General features: G+C 38.8%; 2 protein-coding genes across 3 annotated transcripts in view; both read left to right on the top strand.

Moving 5' to 3' along the window:
• The first annotated feature begins 32 nt into the window (after positions 1 to 32).
• On the top strand, positions 33 to 11,420 carry NUP43 (nucleoporin 43). Its single transcript, XM_033098744.1, has 8 exons — positions 33 to 192; positions 538 to 660; positions 1,572 to 1,649; positions 2,644 to 2,824; positions 4,632 to 4,767; positions 5,516 to 5,667; positions 7,962 to 8,084; positions 10,988 to 11,420. Exons 1-8 carry the CDS (start codon positions 73 to 75, stop codon positions 11,215 to 11,217), a joined length of 1,143 nt encoding a protein of 380 aa, XP_032954635.1. The 5' UTR covers positions 33 to 72; the 3' UTR covers positions 11,218 to 11,420.
• A 6,963-nt stretch (positions 11,421 to 18,383) lies between these two features.
• The window catches only part of LATS1 (large tumor suppressor kinase 1), a 46,335-nt gene continuing 42,425 nt past the window's right edge, over positions 18,384 to 22,293 (top strand). For both annotated transcript variants that reach the window (XM_033098722.1, XM_033098731.1), the window contains exon 1: positions 18,384 to 19,468. The gene's annotated coding sequence lies outside the window, so the exon portion shown is untranslated. The remainder of the gene's footprint in view (positions 19,469 to 22,293) is intronic.

Raw genomic sequence — 22,293 nt, 5'->3', positions numbered from 1 at the left:
CTCCGCGGGAGGGGGCGGGACTAAGAGGCGCGCGCTGTGCTTTTTGCTGTCTCCGCCGCGGTTAATTTCGGCATGGAGGAGTTTTATGCTAAGTACGTGTCTCAGAAAATCAGCAAAACCCGCTGGCGACCGGTACCTCCGGGAAGTCTGCAGACCGCGGAGATCTTCGCTACGGGCTCTTGGGACAATGAGGTATCTCCGTTCCCGGGCCAGGAAGCCCCTGTCTCCTCCCCCTCTTTGTTCCCCGCCCGGGAAGCCCCTGCGACCCCCCGGCCGCCTGCGCGCGAATTCTCTTGCCTTCTACATCCTCTCACTTTTCTCCATCCCCCGAGTCCCTGTCGCGGGCTCGGTTGACCTGTACCCCAGCCATCGATGGTATGTGCCTTAGCCTCGAATCTCGTGTTTTAAACTATCACCACACTGTCACCACTATTCTGAGATGCTTTCAAAGCAAGGTTGCCTGTAGGCAATACAAATGTTAATTTCCGAAAGTTTAACGTAATATTTCATCTCAAGGTAAAACTTGCTGCTTTACAGGAAAATTATGTTTCACTGTGGTCTATTGGAGATTTTGGGAACTTGGACTCTGATGGAGGGTTTGAAGGAGACCATCAGTTACTGTGCGGTACCAGACACCATGGTGATGTTATGGATTTACAAGTAAGTAACATCTTTTTTGGATGTATAATATCCAAAAGCTAACTTTTAAAAAACACTCATACATTTAGAGATGTAAAGGACCTTACATTTTCCTGGGTCTACAGGAAACTGAGTTCTCTATAGGTTATGATTTTTGAACATCATATAGCCACTTAATGTTAGAATCAGGAGTGGGGAAGGCGATGTGGGTTTAACCCTAGTTTTTGAATCCTAGGGTTTTTTTGTTTGTTTGTTTTTTGTGTTTTTTTTGTTTTTTTTTTTTTTAGTTGACCATCTACTGTATGCCAAGCACTATTTGGGGAGCTTCACATAATTCTCATTGCATGCTTGTGAATCAAGTATTGTTATCTCTGTTTTATCAATGAGAAAACTGAGATTAAGATCTTTTGAGCAAGTGCTGTGTGACAAATACTGTTCGAGTTACTTTACATGTGTTTTGCTCTTTGAATTCTCACAACTCCCTAAGTAGGGATTAGTTCTCTCCTTTTAAAGGTTTACCTAGACTTAAAACAATTTAACTTGGCCAAAGTCTCAAAGCCAATAGTAAGTGGTGGGACTGAAATTAAGTTTTCAAATCCTGGTATGTGTGACTTCAGAGTCACTGTGTTTTCTTCAATAGTAACTTGCCTCACCTTACTTTTCTAAACCTTTATGATAGTGGTCCAGAATTAACTAAATCAGTTTTAGGGGAATGAGTTTAGGGAAAAAAATTGTTATTTTTTTTCCTTCACAAAAATACTTATATTGGTATTGGAATTTTTACTTTCAGGTCTGTCATCACATTTTATTTGCTTAGCATTTATAGGCTCTTTGCATTTTAAAACTATTATTACTACTAATTAAGTTAAACAAATGGGCTTCCACTTTACTGGTATTTCTCAATCCATAACAAGCATGAATTTTCTGTTTAGTTTTTTGACCAGGAAAGAATGGTAGCTGCTTCATCAACAGGATGTGTAACAGTTTTCCTTTACCGTCCAAATAACCAGGTAAAGAAATTTTGTTTGAAAACTTAATTAATTTGTATTTTCATTATTTTTAGGAAGGCTTTAAAAAGACTGTTTTTAATAATGACACAAATAATAAAATTATATAGTCTCAAAATATGGAGGGGAAAAACATCGTTATATTACCCAACTTTTAGTAGACTAATTTTAGAACCGTGTTTGTGTGTGCTTGTATTGAATTTGGTTATCTCTTAAATTCTGTTAGTCTAGAGTCTAGACTTAACAATCTAGTATTCTGGCAAGGAATTTTCCTGTAATTCTGTTTTAAGTTCCCATTTTGGTCTTTGAAGAAAGAGCACCTTTTAGTTAAGGTATCATGAGAGAAAACAGGAACAGCTACTTTGCTTCTGTGGATAGAACCTGGGTTTTAATTAGAAGAGAGGATACTCTGTGTGAAGACTTGACATTTTTTCAGTGCCTTTCCTGTGTGCTGAAGCCTAAGAGTACTGACCTTCAGAGCATAGTGTTGAGGGCATTCCTTTAAAATAGGTAGTCCCACTTGTAATAGTTTTAAGTTGCTAGAAGAGAGTGCTTATTTAGACTTTGGAATTAATAAAGGTCACGTTGCTAATAGGCATGTCTAGAAAATATAAGACCCGGGTCTTATTAAGTATTAATGGAATCCTTTAGAAAGCATTATAGAGATTTATTTCTTAGATGTAGGCTAATTCCCTTAAGAATTTAAAGTTGCTTTTGAACACACAACTACCTGATACCTCAAAACCGTTTCTTTAGTTTGAGATAAGATTGGCCTATTATTGAACAATGGTCTTTTGAATCTAATCCAGTGTATACAGAGCTTTGATGGAAGTAGTTTCTAGGCTTTAATACTTGGAAATAAAAAGGAAAAAGGAGAGAGTTGTCCTTTTGCTAGAAGGGTATGAGACGGAATTTTAAAATACTCTTTAGTTGGGAAAAAGTGCTATGTTTTTAGAGCTTTGCTTTGATTAATCATATTGTCATTTCTGACACCTAGACACTGTCCGTCAGCCAGCAGTGGACAGCAGCTCACCACCACACCGGTCTGGGCAGTCCTTCCTGCAGCAGTGCGCCATGTACGGGGGTTGTGTGCAGCAATCCAGACATTGTCACCGTCGGAGAAGATGGTCGAATCAATCTCTTCAGAGTTGATCACAAGGAAGCTGTGAGAACTATAGGTAAGAAAAATCATTATATTTTTTTCTAGCATCACCTAGGAATCAATCACCTACCACGTGCTAAGTGGATACAATGTTAAGTGGTTGAGGCATATAGAAATGTGCAAAGCAGGATCCCTTTATCAAGACACTGTGGTGATAAGGCATATATGACTGAGTGACTACAGAGGAAAGAGAAACTTTTTATTTGGCTGGAGTGGGTGATTGGATAAAGAATTGAGGGGCAGGTGGCAATTCATCTAGGTTCTAGACCATAAATAACTAAAATACGGCACCCCAGACAAAAGAGATAATGTGGAAACAAGAGAAGGCCATTTAGAGAATGACAAAACATATAGTTGGACCTGACTTTATTTATATAGGAGAGGTGAGAGATGAAGCAAGACAGGTAAATTGGGGCCAGGTTGTGAAGAATCTAATGCACAGCTATGGAGGCTACATTTTGTTACTGTGTTTCCCTGAAAATAAGACCTAGCCAGACAATCAGCTCTAATGCGTCTTTTGGAGCAAAAATTAATATAAGACCCGGTAGGTGGGCAACCAAGGAACCGTTGAGTTTTTGAGTAAGGGGTTGATATACTCCCTGTTGTGCTTTAGAAGGATTATTCTAGTATAGTAGTTCTCAACTATGCTTCACAAAGACTTCCCTGAGAAGATTTTTCACAGCCCACTATCCTAGACCTGAATCAACCTGCATGGATTGAGTCCATGAATCCATTTTTGGTGTTGTTTATTATGATTGTAAGTTCTGAGGAACACCACTTGTGTAACACCATTGCCTGGTGACAGTTTGGAGAAGTGTCACAAAACAAAAGTCTGTAAGTATATGCTAAATTATGTGATACAAGCTTAAACCTGTTGGAAGAAGAAAAGGACCATTATAGCAATCGGGAAGGACTTCAATGGAGGAGAGAGTTGCAAAAGATAAAGATGAATCAATTTGATATGAGTCAGCAGAATAATACAGGATCAGAATGAGCTCTGGAGGAAGTACTGGGGTTTGGCCCAATAGAATGGAGGTTCTGGGTTAAGCACTAGTCAGAATTAAACTGGTTACAGAAGAGCTTAAGCAGCTGTCTCAGAAATGCAGAATAACAATCTTAAGTGGAGATGGGGAAATACATAAGTGAAAATTAAGCCCTCTGTGGAAAACAGTTCAGGTATCTTGTGAGTGGTATCATTTTTCTATCAAAGGAGATTTAATTTTAACATACACATTACTGTACGTTTTTTATAAAAATTAAACTGTGACATATTTAAAATTTCACTTATAATATTTCAATTAAAAAAGAATTGATTTAAGGAGGTTGGTCCGGTGGCTTAGGCAGTTGGAGCTCTGTGCTCCTAACGCCGAAGGCTGCCGGTTCGATTCCCACATGGGCCAGTGGGCTCTCAACCACAAGGTTGCCAGTTTGACTCCTCAACTCCTGCAAGGGATGGTGGGCAGCGCCCCCTACAACTAAGATTGAACACGGCACCTTGAGCTGAGCTGCCGCTGAGCTCCCAGATGGCTCAGATGGTTGGAGCACGTCCTCTCAACCACAAGGTTGCCGGTTTCGATTCCCTCAAGGGATGGTAGCCTGTGCCTCCTGCAACTAACAACGGCAACTGGACCTGGAGCTGAGCTGCACCCTCCACAACTATAATTATAAGGACAACAACTAGACATGGAAAAAGCCCTGGAAATACACACTGTTCCCCAATAAAGTCCTGTTCCCCTTCCCCAATAAAATCTTTAAAAAGAATTGATTTAAGATTTTCATGGAAAAGGGGGACCCATTAACACTGCTATTTTCTTAATTTGTAGACAATGCAGATAGCAGTACACTCCATGCTGTAACCTTCCTTCGAACTCCTGAGATTCTTACAGTAAATTCAATTGGGCAGTTAAAAATATGGGATTTCAGACAACAAGGAAATGAGCCGTCTCAGATATTATCACTGTAAGTTTTGGTTTTTAATTTCCATAGTGTAATGCAAAATTAATTTGTTCGATTATTTATAGCAGTTGACTTTAACTATATTTTAATTGTATTTTAAGAGAATGCAACCTTGAATAAATTTGATAAAGCAACTATAATTTAATGGATTTGATACTACCAAACTACATTTAGTAAATATTTGCTCCCTTGAGTCAGAACTTTTACTCTTTGAAGTTTATATTATTGTTGTTCATCAAATGATTCTATTAATAGTGGGTATATACACTCCAGATGTGATGGGGATAAAAATACAATCCAAGATCTTTTTTTCTGAACAGAAATCCCCTTTCTCTGTGTGCCACCTATTCTCTGACAAGAAAATAGAATGTGTTTCAAACTGAAAAAGGTGTTACATAAACTAAACGCTAAGTAAGGTAGGAGTAAAGATATGCTGTTTAGTTAATATATAATGCTTTTTAAAAGCCAAGAAATGGAAATGCGTTTTGCATATCTTACCATCAGATCATCTTGCTCCCTATGCCTCAAAAATGAAGAGAGAATGAATAACTTTGGCCCTAACCACCTCCCGCGCAGATTCTAATATTAGAAGTATATTTAATATAGTCAGTTTTTTTTACATGAATTATGTTCAGCCAGTAGCTCCAGCTACAAAGTTATTTAATTACTGGAATGAAACATGTTTCATGAACTATGAGAAGATAAATTTTACTTTACAACATGTTTGATGTCACTGTATCTCCCATAAAAGGACTGGTGACCGAGTGCCACTCCACTGCGTTGATAGACATCCCAACCAGCAGCATGTTGTAGCTACTGGTGGCCAGGACGGAATGTTGAGTATTTGGGATGTTAGACATGGTACTATGCCTGTGTCTCTGCTGAAGGCTCATGAAGCTGAAAGTAAGTGTTATAGAGATACGTGTTTTCGTTGAGTGAGTCGTGCAATATATTGCAAGCAGTTTTCAATAACAATACATATGGATCATCTTACATCAACTTTTGTATGAATTTATAATAATTAACTCATCCTTTTCTATTCAACATTTAAGTTCTTTAATACATTTCATAATTATAGCTAAAACCACAGTGATTAGCCTTATATGTTCAGCTTTATGCATTTATTTTCTTAGGATAATTTTTAGAAGTAGAATTGATGAGCCAAAAAGGTTTGCTTAATTTTAAACCTGACACATGTTGTCAAATTGTTCGACATAAAAATAATACCAGTTTGTATTGCCATGCTCAGTGTGTGAGAATGCCCATTTCCCAGGCAAAAACAGGCTATTATTTTTAATATTTGCTAATCTGAGTGTACAATACTTTTTCCTTTTTTTTTAACTTTTTATTTCCTTTTTCAAAAGCCAGTGCCATAAAACTTTATTTTCCTTTAACAAGAACCATAGAAATTCTTGTTTTGTTTTTGTTTGTCTTCCAATATTGGTGGGGATTTTTGAGCTGGACACAAGTTTTTCATTATAGCATCACTGTGTTTGATATCACGCCAGAGTGTTGTTATAGTTTTAAATTATGACTTAACAAAAGTTTGTATTAATGTTTGAATTAAAGTACAAAAGAGCAAACATATCAATACTGCAATGTCTTAATTTAAGTTTCACATTATTACCTTGGAAAGATAAAAAAAAACTTTTAAGATTATATTTAAGGTAAAGCAAATAAAAAGAAAAATTTTTGCCTCTTCCATTGATAGCCATACCCAGGAAAATAAAAGAATAAAAAGGAATAGGGTATGCACTCATAGAGTCTGATGTTGGTGAACCCAGTGGTAGTAGAATTACAAACTTTCAGATCTCTTCTTACCAGCCTCTTTTTAACTTGACTGTATTGTTAAGCAATACACACACAAATGTAGTAGATTGTAATGTATTACTTTGAATTCATCCTGACTTTTGGCTAGAGATGAAATAAGACGTTTTACAGAGGTTTGTTTTCTTGTTTGAAAATAAATACTTAAGAATCTAGATTTGGGCAGTTTGGTTATGGCTATATGGTTTGGGTTTTTTTATTTTTAATTTTTGGGAGGTGACATTCATTAATAAGATTATATAAGTTTGAAGTGTACAATTCTGTAATATATCATCTGTGTGTTACATTGTGTCTTCACCACCCAGAGTTTAATTTCCTTCTGTCACCATATATTTGACCCCTTTACCCTCTTCTACCTCTCCCATCTCCCTCTCTGGTAACCTCTACATGCTGTTTTGTTGTACTTTGTTTTAATAAAACAGTATGAATATACTTTTTACAGGGACTCACCCAGGACACATTCTTCTCCTAAGAAAGGTGACCTTTTTATGTTTTGTGACACGGTGTTTAGTTGTGGTAACTGTCCAAATGAAAATTGCTAGCTTTCAAACACGTGCCTTGCACTTTTTATGCTACATCCCAGGCACTTTCTATACTGCCTCTTTAAGGTCACCTAATCCAGAATCATAGAACCCTTGTTTACAGACTACTGGTTTTATCTGTGTGCTGCAGAGAACTTGCTAAGACTGCAGAGAACTTCCTGGTCAGTCATTGGCTCCCAGATGTCTATTGGCACATAAAGTCCCCTTAAAGTTTAGAGTTTGAGGGTCCTCAATCTCAAGTTGGCTTCTTAACATCCCTGTGTCTGAAACTGGATCCAGATTCTTGGAGCATTTCCAGGTTTGGGTTTGCTAGGAGCTAGTTGCTAATTCCGTGATACAGACCAGAATTATCCAGAGTCCTGTCATGAGCCAAAATTGGATTCTGCCTCTTAGAAATTCATTTGTATATTACTTTTACGGCCTTCTCTGTCAGTTTTTCCAATAATATAACCTGCATACATTAATGACATAGGAATTAAAAATAAAAGAACGTAAACCAATTTTTAAAACGTCTTTTCAGAATTATCCCATTGTCATACTTCTAAATAAAAAGTGTAATAGGTCAAATAATTAGCATTTATTTTCATTCTTTTGCTGGCCCAGTACACAAGTAGATTTACTTGACTTCTCTGTCCTATCTGCACGCTATAGCCATTTGGAGAGTTACATTAGATCTTTCTTTTAAATCCTGAAGCCTTTGGTTTTTATCACAGACTTGGGGTTTGAAGGTGTGTGGTGGAGGTTAGTGGAAAATGATGCCCAGAGACAGGGTTTTAATATTTGTTCAGCTAATCTGCACAGGATAAGCTCCTTGGTTCCTTCTTTCAGTGTGGGAAGTCCACTTTCACCCATCCAACCCCGACCATCTGTTTACTTGCTCTGAAGATGGATCCCTCTGGCACTGGGATGCCTCCACAGATGTACCTGAAAAGTCATCGCTCTTTTACCAAGGTAAAAAGTTTTAATGAAGATTCTTGAGTGTAATTTTATCATACTTTAAAATACCAAATTAGAAATTCTCAGAATTTTAACATTGAAGAATGGCAACATGTTGCCATTCTCCTGCCTCGGTAAATTCTAGTATCATAGGGCTTGAAACCTGTCAGCTACTTACTGCTGTACTGCTTATAATGAGCAATGCTATCAGCTGGCTAACTTCGGACAGCGGGGGGGGGGTGCGTCTCGTTTTGTAAGTGCACTGTCCTCATGCCATAGGACAGGCATAGACAGCTCTTTTATATTACATTACCAACAGCATGTGGCAAGACAAAAGTTTATCTTTTAGGTATTAAGGTACTGTTTTCTTCTCAGACTAAAAGGCCTTGTGTCCTGATTAAAGGCAGGTAAGTAAAGGTCAGCCAGAAACAATAGACTTACAATCAAGGGGTATTTTGTTTTGTTTTATTTTGTTTGGGGCATTTTCCAAGCTTCCTGTTTTTGAGTTTGTCTGTTGTTCCAAAGTTCATTTGTTCATTTAAATGTCTGTCAAATGGCTACCATGTGCTAGGCAGTCTTCTAGGTGTTGGAGCTGACTATAATAAGCAGAACAAAAAGTCTCTACTCACAGAAAGCCAATATTCTAGTAGACAGTAAATAAATAGATAATGTGGCAGTAAAGGTCCAATCAAAAAAACAAACTACCTTAGGTTTAGAAGGAATTGGTTTCACATGTGTTCACAGGACTAGAACGAAAAGGAGGAAGAAGGATGGTAGAAGAGCAAATAGGAAGAAAGAGTAATGCCCAGAAATTTAAAAAAAAAAAAAATGTGTTAATACCTCTGCTGCTGCAGGGTTAGAAGTGCTGTCAAGGTTGGTTCCGGATCAGCAGAAACGGTGCCGCCTCGGCCAGGGCTGGAATTACTGCCGTTGTTGTCGTTGCCAGAAGCCTGGAGCTTCTCCCCTCATGCACCTTCCGGTCACCCGCAATGGTCCCTCCATTGGCAGGGCCTGCCTGGAAGGCAGATGGCAAGGGAGCCTGGAAAATGGAGTTTGTCCCTGCAATACATGGCAGAGCACGGAGAAGTGGGAAAGGGGACTGAGAGCAAAAAGGAAAAGAACTGGGCCAAACAATAACTAACTATGGAGAAGAACGAAGCACAGCAGCAGGATAAAGAAGTAGTGGGGAGAGGCTACTCTAGTATAAGGAGCAGAGACCTGAGAGAAATAAAAGGATGAGTCACATGAAAGCATTGAGGCAGAGGAAAGAGCAAATACTAAGGACTTGAGAGGCAGAAAGCAGCGAGGAGGCCCGTGTGGCTGCAGTTCCGCGAACGGGGTGGGGAGAGGTAGGGGATAAGGAGAGGTAGCTGAGGAACGGGACTTTATAGACTATGATAAGCATCTTAGGTTTTATTCTAAGTGATAGAAAGCCATTGGGGAATCGTGAGCAAGGGAGTGGCATGATCTGACTTAGGTGTCCTAAGAATCACTGGCTGCTGTGTGGAAAATGGACTGTAGTGAGAGGGGTGGTAAAAGTGGAGGCAGGGAGACCAGGTAGGAGATTTATCACAGTCTTTCTAATGTTCATTTTCACAGTATTCAAGAGTAATGTAAAAATATAGCAGCAGTAAAATATGAAAAACTAAGGGAAACTCTAAACCTGTTCCAGAAAAATTTTAGAGAAATACGGAATGTGTAGAGCATGTCGCATATCTATGCTAACTTCACTTATGAAGAAACTGAAAATATTATCTAAGGATTAACTAAGTAGTTGGTTTTTACTTCCTTCCTTCCCTATCTCCACTGTCTAACATTTGAAATTTTGAAGAACCTTTGTTAGACTAGAAGCAAAGCCATTTACTGTGCTCTGTGTCTAGTATTGCAAGACACAGTATTGGACACTGAAAAGGTAAAACAAATATAAACTGTGTAACCTGCTCTTAAAAAATACTTAACTTAGCTATGGAGAAAGGGCATGTAAAGTTAAATCATGATATGAGAAGTATTATAAGGTAGTGAATCAGTGGTACATACAATGCTGAAGGCTCCAAGAAGAGAGAAGCACGAATTAGTGTTGTCTAAAAAAGCTCCTTAGAGAAGGAAGTTGAGCTGGGCCTACAAGATTTAACCCTCACCAATCATTAAACTTCAAAACATCAGAGACTTCGCCTTGTATTTTCTGCACTTAGCACAGAGCCTGACACAGTAGTAGTTACTCAACCACATAATGAGTAAATGAAATCTGTCCTTATTTGATCTGACAGAAAGTTGAAAGGGAAAAATTTACAAATAATAGCTTACACTGAAATACACTGCTTCTGCCTCACTTAATTCTATATTAAATGCAGAGCACTGTTAGAGATAAAAGTTTATCTGGTAGTGTTCTAAAATTCTACTTTTAGAGCAGTTACCTAAAATAAAGGGTAAGAAAAAAGGAGATCTAAAGCAAGTTGATTGTATTTTTAGAAATACAGAAGTAAATATATCTTTAGAAGTACTCGTCTAGAAATATGTCCAGAAATTATGATCACTTGATTTTTTTATTACTCAAGAGCTTAGATTTCTGTGTATTATCTATATACGCATATGTATTTTTTCCTTATTTGTTCTACTTTTCTTCCTGCCATTTTACTACATTTCTGACACTTTCCATTAAATGAACAGAAAGACAGGGTCAAAATGAATCTGCTTTGCCTGAAAGACTTCAAGTTTGATACCCGTATTATCCCATGGAAATTTGAGTATTCAATATCACTGAAAAAGCCTTTGGTCAAAAATGGTGATGTGTAATAATGGAAGTATCAGCCTGTTATTCTGAGAATTAAATGAGTTTAAACTGCCTTTTTAAAATATCAGTAGAATTTTAGATGTTTACTTATATAAAATTAGCTTTTCCCCCCTTTTTTTTCTCCCAGGAGGAAGAAATAGTACTTTTTTGTCTCATAGCTTTAGTAACCAGGCTGTTGTTCACCAGTCTCTTAAAAGCTCCTGGCTCAGCACTGATCCTGCGAAAGACCGTATTGAGATCACAAGCTTACTTCCCAACAGGACTCTGTCTGTGAACAGTTTGGATGTTTTAGGCCCTTGTCTTGTTTGTGGAACTGATGCAGAAGCAATTTATGTTACTAGACAACTTTTTTCCTGAAAATACTGTAATTATAAGATTGCAAGTAAAAACAAACAGCCTTTCAAATTCCATCTTCTATGCAAATTTTTATTATTAGAAAATGTGAAATTTGCAGGGGAAGCATTCGTAAACTGTTGTTAATGGCAATGCCTGGTTTGGGATTTTGTTAGTTGGATAGTCCCCTAACAATTGCAGAATCTGATAGGTGACTGATGGCAAAAGAACTGGAACGTGGACGAATGTCAGAGTGGGATCCTTGTGTTAATGAATACACTGCCTTCACACACTGTCCTGGACAACTCACAGGACCTACTTTTCATTTTTGATGTTGTGAAACTACTGTCGAACCACCAATGGGTTCCTATTCTTTTTATCAACAGTATGTGGCATTAGTCAACATTATTGTTTATTCTTTTTTTTGTAAGTTTTTTCTTCAATCCTTCCCCATTTTACTTAATAATTTTAATAAACTTTTTCAGAAAGAATAGAACAAAAATGACCAATATCTTTAAAGGTAAAAATGTTGTGACAGGTTCCTTTATTAGAATACATTTGAATAGAATTCTGTCAACAGCTCAGACCCAGCTTTATTTTTCTTAAAAAGAAGAAAAATACATTTGTCTTAGGGATTTTTGCTTTTGTTGAGTTTTACAGTGTAGTCAGAAATTACTGAACTGGACATTGTGCAATAAAATAGAATTTGACATTGATAAGTGAGCTGACTTCTAAACTAAAATTTGATAGGTAACATGTATAAAATTAATATTACGATGTGGCAAGAGTAAAGAATTTTGCCATCTTTATCCTAATCCAAAATGTTAATGATGACCCTAGCATAGTGTTTTAAGACAGGTTTATGACAATGACTTTCCAAAGTTTATTAGATTAAATGCATGATTGATTGTTAAGACCTTGATGACAAATCTGTTACACAATTGAAGTGTGTTCGTTTACTTTATAATGCCAATAATAGTAATTATGGTAAAGTTTTGCTTTTCTGTCCTAATATTTTCAGTTTTTTTATGGCACTTTATCTCAGGGTTTTTTGTTTTTTTATCACCATTTAAAAATGTAATGCATATATGCATCTGGTGTTTTATATATATTTGGCTCAAAAATGTTTCATTAATGATAATTAGTAACTTTGAATTCCAAAAAATTAGAGAAGGAAAGAAAATGTGGCTGATAGGAATTTTTAATCTGTTTATAATTTTATAGCTTGGACTGTTTTAAGACTTTCTGTTATAACAAAAATAATTCATTACAGAAATAAACAAATATAGTCAAAAGAAAATTGTAAGTACTTATAATCTCAGTTATTAGTCTTTCATACCCTTTTTTATCCATCAATGTGTATAAATTTTTTTTTGTAAAAATGGACTGTATCATACAAACTACATTTGTAGATGCACATTCTGTAACATTAAAAACATGGATTCAGTTAAACAAACATAGCCATGAATTTTCCTTTGGCTTTATATTTCCCTTTGTATGAATTTCTTGCTGCAGCCTCAGCTGCAGTGTCCCTCTTGTCACCCAGCACAAGCACACCCACTACTGTCAGCAGACTAACATCCTTGCTCTGAGTCGATCTCACTTCTAGAAGACTCTATCGCCCAGGTTGTTCGTTTTCCATATACAATGAATGGCAGGCTTGTTGAGACTTTGATTTCATCTGCATTATCTGCTGCTGAAAAGTTTAAAGGTTTCATATATGTTGTTAGCACCCTTTTCAGTTTTCAGCAGCAGGGTATACAATGTCCCTTGATTATAGTGAATAATTGGTAAAGGGAACGAGCCAGACCTCTAGGCTTAGACTACTAGGTTGGACTGGAAACAGTTTTCAGTTTGAAGCTTTGCTTTGATTGAAGGGTATTTATAACCATGTGTAAAAGAAAGTACATTTGAATAGTGTTGCATTCAATAAAAAACAAGCTTTATGTAGTATAAATAAAACCCCCATATATGAATGTGCTCCTTGTCACTGCTGTTACTCATGAAACTATCAAATAGAGTTTTTTTGAGGGCTGCAAGATATTAGAGGTAGAAAGCACCCTGGAGGGCATCTCCAACCTAAATTTAATCATCTCTTCCACAGCATTCCCAACAAATTTTCTTCCATATGCTGTGACAAAGTTTCCCCCTTCCCAGTGCGATCTCGCCTCATTTGGACAGCTCTAGTTGATAGAGCATTATGGCAAGATTTTAGTGTTTGAGTGGGACTCAAAACATCCCTGTATAAAAAGGTAGAATGATGTTAATCGTGTGTTAATAAAATGATGTGAACCTACTATGAGACAGCCAATTTACCTAATTTGCATTATGTTGGGGTACTTTACCGTAAGGTTTCACTAAATAAATGAATTTTCATATGCTAAACTGAAATATGCTTCCATTTGTCTTTTTTCCTCAGAAGCCACAAAAAACATTCACATATTCCAAACTATATATCGTAGACTCTTTGGGGTAAAACTTTTTAATCCGTCTTTTTAATGGTTTCTTGTGAGCAACATTTCCTTCCCAGCCTTTCTTGCCCCTTCTTGGCTAAATCTTGCTTACCCTTCTGGACTCCTGTTTTCTCAAGAAAGCCTTCGTTGGCCTCAGACAATCTGGGCTGTATTGTACCGATTGCCCACTTCAAAAGCCCACTGTGTAGAGCTCTATTGTGCTTCTAGCAGTGTGTTAAACAGCCTGCCTCCCTCTACTGGACCACAAGCTCAAGAACAGGGCCCATGTCTTAGTGTTATAGTAACTATTTAATGCAGTATCTGATCCAAGTAAGCACTAACTCAGTGCAAACTGAACTGAACTCAATCTTGTTTTCCCTTTAAAAAAATACTGCCATTTGCCAAAGTCCATCTTTAAAGTATGACTTCCAAAATGAACAATTTTCCAGGTGGTGTCTGACTTGCTGAGAGTATGACAGAAATCTTACCATCCTGATTCTGGGCACCATATCTTCTGTAAAACTGTCTTAGCTGATTTTAACAATTCTGATACTTGTTCAGTTAGACTGCTGAACTAGTTGGACTTAAACCCGTAAATTATCAGACATGATACTCCTAAGCCATACTTCCCATATTCTTGAGTTAATGCACATGGTTTTGATCCTTTACTATAGGTCCATCTTTCCTGCTCCAAGAAGACAAATTTTATTTTTGTATAGAAAATAATTAGCCATCTCTTTTCAATCTTTTCTGTAAGAGCTAATTATTTTCAAAATTGCTCATCACGCTTTCTGCATTCTCATCCCACTGGTTAGGAGATAGGTTAAATGGACTAAAGTGCTTATGCCTACTCTTAAGAGTCCTCTCAATTACCAGTGATACATGAATCATTGGTATTTGGCTACAGTCACTGAAATATTTATAAACCAACCTAATTTATTGACATTCTGCCCCATTTATCTTGTTCACAAGGCTTACTGTGAGAAAACATCTATGCTGTAGCTATCATCCTATCAAAAAAATTGGCCTAATTTAAAAATTCCTTGTCCTTTGTGAAAATACCATAGTATTATGGAAATAACCTTTTAATAATCCATTCTAGATTCTTGTCCAAGAAGCATACTGAGTTCACCAGTGTACGGTGTTTATCAAGACTTCATTTAAGCTTACAGTATCAATGTCATATGTAGCTCAGACTAATTCGATGAAGCAGTAGCAGTGCTCTTGTTTTCCAGATGTGAAACCCAGGGAGATCTAAACTATGACACGCAACTATTTGAACTATTTCATTGACGTCATTCTTAACTACGATTAATTAAATGGCGGTGTAGAAGAACTAACAGCTACATCTGTGACTAGTCATCCTAGCATCAAAACAATTCCCAACAACGTTTCACTATACTAGAGGTGTACATGGAAGAAAAAAATGAAGGGATGGGCATGGTGAGAAGAGAGAAGTCGAATGACTAAAATCTAGCTGATCACTTAAATGTTTTTAATTAATGAAAAATAAACTAATGTTCAGTTCCAAACTGTCATGAGTGGACTTTGGGGGAAAGTAGCTGACAGACCAGCCTAACAAAGCCATCAGAAATGCATTCACTGTCAAAACAATTTTTGTGCAGGCCATGGCTATATGAAGTTAAACTGTAATACTAGAATATAAGAGACAAGATGGCATAAGTAGGTCAACACCGTGCCTGCTTCCTTCTGTGAACACATTAAAATTACAACTAAATTATAGAACACTCAACCTGCAGAACAATCTGAAGTCTGGCTGAACAGAAGTTTTATAACTAAGGATATAAAGAAGCCCGTGGAAACTGGTAGGAGGGGTGGAGATGTGGAACAGGCCCCACACCTGTATGTAGTGGTTGGGAATCAAAAGGGATATCACAGCTGTGAAGGTTCCCCCTGGAGAAGCAAGAGACCACAGCCCCACGCCGCCCTCCACAGCCCGAGTACTGTTGCCGGGAGGAGGAGCCTCCACAACATCTGGCTGTAGAAAACAATGGGGATTCCGACCATCTGGGTGGGATGTAAGTCTTCAGGAAACCCAGATTTCCTCTTAAATGGCCCTCACACAGACTCACTCACTCATAGGCACTTACCTTGGGCTCCAGAGGAGGGACAATGACTTGGGGGGCATCAGAGCCATACGGGGGGCAGAATGAGGTGTGTGGCCTCAGGGCAAGGGTTGAAGGACAGTCATTTTCCCTGTGAGGAGGCCTCCCGTGCCGCCAGAAGGCGGGTGCCATCTTTCCTGTATTGAGCCTGCCCCCTACAATTACAGCCAAATCTGAATCTGATTGGTCTCGTGAGCTCAGATGTAAAGTACAGCATAGGGAATATAGTCGATAATATGATAATAACTATGTATAGTGCCAGGTGGGTACTAGTCAGGAGGATCACTTCTTAAATTATATGAATGTCTAATCAATACGCTATACACCTGAGTTAATATAATATTGAAGGTGAACTGTAATTGGAAAATTTAAAAGGGGGAACGGTGAAAGGGTATAAGAGGTCCAAATTTCCAGTTATAAAACAAATAAGTCATGGAGATGTAATGTACAGCATAGGGAATATAGTTAATAATATTGTGATAGCGTGGTATGATGTCAGATGGGCTTATAATAGTGATCACTTCTTTAGGTATATAAATGTTGAATAACTATTGTGTACACCTGAAACTCTTATAATATTGTATGTTAGCTGTATTTTTAATACAAATCTTTTAAAAACACTAGTCTGTAAAATAATAGCTGCAACAAATCACAACAGTTTTTACCCCTGGATAGTATGGAATGAACTTAAATTTAAAATCTCTGCCATTCAGGTCCTATAAGCAATGATACACTAGTAACAATGAGCACACCTAGAAACCAGATTTGGTTTCTAATGCCCTTCTCCAGTAAAAGGAACCAGGGCTCCTTAAAGGGGTAGGATATACACAAGATAGCCTGAAGCATCTTGTAGTGCCAGAAAATAAGGAAGTTCTAAAAAAAATAAAAAGCCCACAATAATGGGAATATATCAAAGGGACACAGAAGCCAACCGGAAGAGCTCCCAATAACCAAGGTGGAACAATTTGATCAACAAAATAAATAAAATATCCAAAGTATAAATATCCATGAGTCCACATTGATATAAACGCTTGAATGAATGGGGGCGGAGACAAATCTCAGAATTCCAAATAATTTATGTAGATTCTCTGCCATCAAAGAGGCAGCAGAATACAGCACTCTTCTCCTTCGGTGTGGGCTGCTCATAGTCTAGAGCCTTCCCCTAAGATTGTATGAATTCTTGGGAGGGCTAATGCTGTCAGGGCTACCAATAGTCTCCAGACTTCTTCCGTGTGTGCTGCTCCTCCATTCCTCCATTCATCCGAGCATGAAATTTGGTCCCTACATAATGTTGGTAAAAATACAATGAAACCAAGAAATGCCACTTCCATGAAGCACTGAGGAGCTGAGAAAGCTGAAGCTGGATCAACGGTTTTCCATCACAGCAATACAAAGACCTTCAAATACAATGGCAGATATTGCCATTCTCAGATATCCAGCACCCCTAGTAAGCATTTCCCTGGTCTTTCACCTCCACCTCCACCTCCACCCCCACCTGCAGTCTCAGACCCTTTTCAAATCTTGTAGGTTAGTTCTCTCCTGATCACTCCTCTCCCTTCCCGGCCCTTTTGTCCCCCTACTTCACAGAAGTAAATCTCCTAGTCTTAGAAAGCACAATTCACAGAGCTCCTTGAATTATCTAGGAATTTTCCCGTACATGGTGGCCTGTGGAGCTACTCACCTTTATGCTTAGAGAGAATTGAGAAACTTCAGTGAGGAAGTTCAATGGGTTGGTGATAGAGATGATGACCCTCTGGAGGTAGGATGCTATTCCAGATACATAATCCTGGAAAGGGCAATCAGGACTGTGAATTTATTAGATTCAGATCATTTATATAATTTTGAGGCTGAAAGGGACCCTCGAGGTTACTTAGTTCTCCCATTGAAGCAAGTTATACCTAGGACTTTTAAGTGACCTTGGTTCATATTCTCTATTTCCTACAAACTCTGCTTGTGGAACAGAGTTTCAATCAAGTGCTCTTAGAATGTAATCTTTTTTTATTATTATTAATAGTTTCAGGTGTACAAAACAGTGTAATAGTTAGACATTTATACCCCACAAAGTGATAACCCCCTTCCCTAATCTACTACCCCTCTGACATCGTATATAGCTGTTACAGTTCCACTGACTCTATTCCTTATGCTGTACTCCACATCCTGTGACTATATATACATATATGTATTAAATTATAGTTGAGATTCATTATTATTCAGCTTCAGGTGTACACTGCAGTGGTCAGGCACCTCCACTGTCCATGAAGTGGTCTCCTTAATAAGACAAGTGTCCATCGGATACCCTATAAAATCTTTATGATATTATTAATTATATTCCCCAAACTGTCTTTCATATCCCTGTGGCCACCTTGTGGTTAATGACTGTGCTTTCTAATCCCCTCACCTTCTCCCTCATCCCCACCCCCTACCAGCTAGCAACCCTGTTTTTCCTCTATATCTCTGACACTGTTTCTGTTTGTTTTGTTCATTTATCTATTCTTTAGATTCCACATATAAGTGAGATCATATGGTATTTGTCTGTCTTCGTGTGGCTTATTTCACTTAACATAATGTTCTCTAGGTCCATCCATATCATTGCAAATGGTAATATTTAGAATGTAATCTTTTTAATAGAGGTTTTCATATTTGAACTTCTGGATACAGTAGCCAGTAACTAATTTAACATCAGAAAAAGAAGTCATTAAGTAAAAAAAAAATTAATAGACTCTAGTAGGAAAATAATGAACGGGGGTATTTGGAAATACCAACTGCATACATTTTCAAGAGGCAGAATTGGCCAAGGTGCTCTTTACAAACATCATAAACCCAATGATTCCATCCTAAATTTCCAATTCAATTTAACAAAAAACAAAACCTCTATTTCAGTCACCGTTATTACAGTTATCGCAATAGTGACTTTCTCTTCTACCGATTTGGTTGACAGATAAAAATCTTTAAACTCTGTTACTCTTTCTTGGTTCAAAATTATCTGGCTGACTCAGAAAATACTTAAAGTCACGGATTTACTGGGGGAAAGCGTGCTAAGCAAAAATCAATTTATTTCAAAGCTGCCAGAAATCCTGAACCTTTACGTCCACAGCGAAGTTTCAGAGAGCAAATCATTGCTGTTTCCTTCTGAGAATTAAGCTTCTTTGAGAGGCGCATCTTTATTCCATATCTGTCCATTGAAAGAGCTCACTTGAAAAAAAGACTGAAGTACATGCGTGGGCTTCAGCGGGCGAGAGCTTGGTCCCACGAACCGGGGCGAGTCACCTGGGCAGCGTGAGGCGGGGGCGACGCGGGGAGACGCTGGCGAACTCGCAGAGAGGGCAGCGGGTGGAGGGCAAGAGACCGCAGGCGGCGCTCTCCAGGCGGCCGGGCGGGCAGAAGCCCCCAGTCCTCGGGCCCCCGCGCAAGCGACGCCGGGAAATGCCCACATCCGGGAAACCTGCAGCGGAGTGCGGCGGCAGCGACACCGAGTGGAAGGCAAAATGGCGGCGGCGGCGGCGGCCTAGTGCTAAGGGGAGAGCCAGGTCCCCGCGACCCTCGCGACGGGCTGCGCTGGCCTGTGGCAGCCCCCCGGCCTCTCTCCCCGCCCTGCCCCACCGAGGATACTTGGGGTCCCTGGGAGGGACTCCGGCCGCCTTGGCGCCCGCCCTCCGGCCCGTGGCCGCTGTCCAGGAATCCCGCACTCCGTTGCTGGTAGGTCCGGGGCTAGCGTAACGGGTGGGGCGCATCTCTCCTTCGGAGGCCGAGTTGGCGGGGCGGTGGCCGCCGGGGCCCACGCCCATCCCGGCTGGCTGGGCTCCAGGGGCTGCTGCGACTGGCGGGCCGGCTCGGCCCGGTGCGGGCCTGAGTTGGCTGATTGCATGGACCTGAGAGGAGCCCTGCCCTGGGGAAGCGAGGGTTGGCCGTGCCGGGGGCTGGAGGAATAACCCCAGGCTTTGCGGCCTTGGAGGTGCAGGTTAAGCTGGAAAGAGCCTGCCTTGCTGAAGGCTTTGTGGCGACTGTCTGCCACCTCCATCCCCGTCCGCAGCACGCAGGGATCAACGGTGTTTAGGAAGGAAGGAAAGCGAAAGGTGGTTCTGAAGGAGAATTGCAGTGAAAGAGCTACAGTTCTTTGCAACCAGAGGGACCCGGTCGGTCCTGAATATACCTTGAAGAAATCCTAGGAATTTCTATGTACAGTCCACTGTAATGTTAGGTTACTGTTCATAGTTGGAAGGGGTGGGAGAGAGGGAGGGCTCTTTATGGAGTAGGAAGGAGTGTGTATATAAATACAGAAAATGAAGAAAGGAAAATTAAGGGAACATTATTTATTACAGCTTCAAGAAGAATTTGTATCTTAAAAAATGCCTCTCAGGTGACTTGATTTAACCCCATTCTCTGACTTTTTTAATTGAAAGTTATTTTTTAAAGGAACAAAATTTAATAGTTTGTCAACCCATATGTTAATATGACTTAAAATATATGTCATCACGTAGAAGTTATTCATAAACCTAGTAAGAAATATAGTCGCACACACAAATAATACTGTGCCACTCCAGTTTGGGAAGTGGATTTGAATGTCTGGAATCAGGAAGCTTGTCAGGGCTTTGTGGATTATTTATTGAAGATTTAAAATTTTTTATCAAATTTCCTCCATGAGGAAGAAAAGGTAAGAATATAATTGTTCGTTGTAATTACAATGAGTGTTCTCTGCTAAGATATCTACATTGTGATTTAACTAAGGTTATTTCTTTCCTTTAGTAAGTTGACAGACAGGTAAAATGGGCTAGTTGATTCCCTAAGGCAGTGGAGGAATTTGACTGATTTAACAGTAAAAGAAGTAGCATTGTGTTCCTCTGATCAGCTGCTACTGCAAGAAACTAGATCATGGTACATGCTGGAAAGGTGCAGTCTTTCTATGGCTAAATAGTTATTGAACATGCCATGCCACTCCCTAAAAGCAAATAAAAAATTTCTGCTACATTTTTTTGGGTATGATATCATCTGGATTTACTTCTGTAGTTTGAGTTTTTATTTTTTGGTTTTTGTTTTTAATGCTATTCCTTGATGTTTTATATAAATATGTATAGCCTTGGAACAGTTCCAATTCTGGTTATTTGGTTTTCACTTTAGATGTTAGGTTTAGATTAGTGGGGGATTTTTGTAGACCACAAAAGTTATTTAGTCATTGAGCAACATTTTTGTCACATAGACATGACAGTCATTTTTCAGCATGTAGATAAAATAACACTGATTGTCTTCACTTTTGATGAGTTAATTCTTAGAAAGCGAATTGAAGGATATATCATCATACAGAGATTCTTGATTATTGCTGTCTAAACAACTAAGACTGCTGCTAAGAAAGAAACAGTACATGTTACTGTTGCTATTCTCATAACTGATTTAGTCAGAGCGTTGAGACAGGCCATCTTTTTTATAAACCTAATTCAACCCAAGATAACACTCTGAAATGTGTTTTCCTAGGTTGGACAAGATATCAACAGTATTTCTTTGGATTTACTGACATTTGTTGTCATTTGATGAAAGTCTGAACTTTCAAAGAAATGTAGGTTTTGTCTGTTTAGTCTAACCAATTTCATTGTTCGTTCAAAGAATGAGTGAGTCCTGATCCCTGCTCTTAGGAAACTCATTTGAGTATATAGGTGTGCTGAAAGAGCCCTGAGCTGGTTCAGGATGTGTGGAATCCTTTCCTAACATGACTTCCAGCTGGCTACATGACCTTAGACAGGCCACTTTGCCTTTCTAGATCCATTTCCTCATCTGGGGGGAGGAAAAAAAATGTGTGTTGTTGTGTGTTTATATGGCACCTTATGCTTTATGAATCTGTAATCTGGTAGGAAAAATAAGCACAAGAATAAGGCAAAAACAAATTTGACCATGCAAAATGCATTTAGAGTTGAGAGAAGAACAACAACTGGCAGTTCAATGAAAGCTTTGTGAAGGAGGCATTGGAATGGTACTTTAAAGGTTGGGTGTTTTCTGTAAGAAGAAATACGGCAGGGGGTCTCCCAAGAAGAATAAACAGGATGAGTAAGGACATGAAAATAGACAAGCACAAAGTATGTTAGCTGAGAGCAAGTAATTTGCCTTGGTTAGAGTTTAAGGTACACAGCGGGGGTGGGGGCTTGAGGGGTGTCTGGGTGAGATAGCGGGAAGAAATAAGATGATAATTGACATTTATTGAGTTGATCACGAATTCTAAACATTTGACATGTATTAAACTTATTTAAGGCTCAAAGTAACCCTATTAAATAGGATCATAATTGCCCACATTTGAATATGAAGGAACTGAGGTACAGCTTGCCAAGATCACACAGCTAGTTAGTGGTAGAACTTGGATGCGTACCCTGCAGTTTTACTCCAGAGCTCTTACATTAACCACTATGTTAAAGAAATTGTTGAAGGTTCTGAGTAGGGAGCAACGTGATCAGAACTGTTTAGTAGGAAGACTAATCTGGCCCCTGTAGCATGGGTTAAAGAGGTAAACTTTTGCTTTGTACAGTTCTTTTAAAAATTCT

The sequence above is a fragment of the Rhinolophus ferrumequinum genome, chromosome 3 (genome assembly GCF_004115265.2).
Source record: "Rhinolophus ferrumequinum isolate MPI-CBG mRhiFer1 chromosome 3, mRhiFer1_v1.p, whole genome shotgun sequence".
NCBI classification, from domain to species: Eukaryota; Metazoa; Chordata; class Mammalia; order Chiroptera; family Rhinolophidae; genus Rhinolophus; species Rhinolophus ferrumequinum.
Note: the sequence above shows the minus strand (reverse complement) of the source record. Positions and strands in the feature narration are given on the sequence as shown.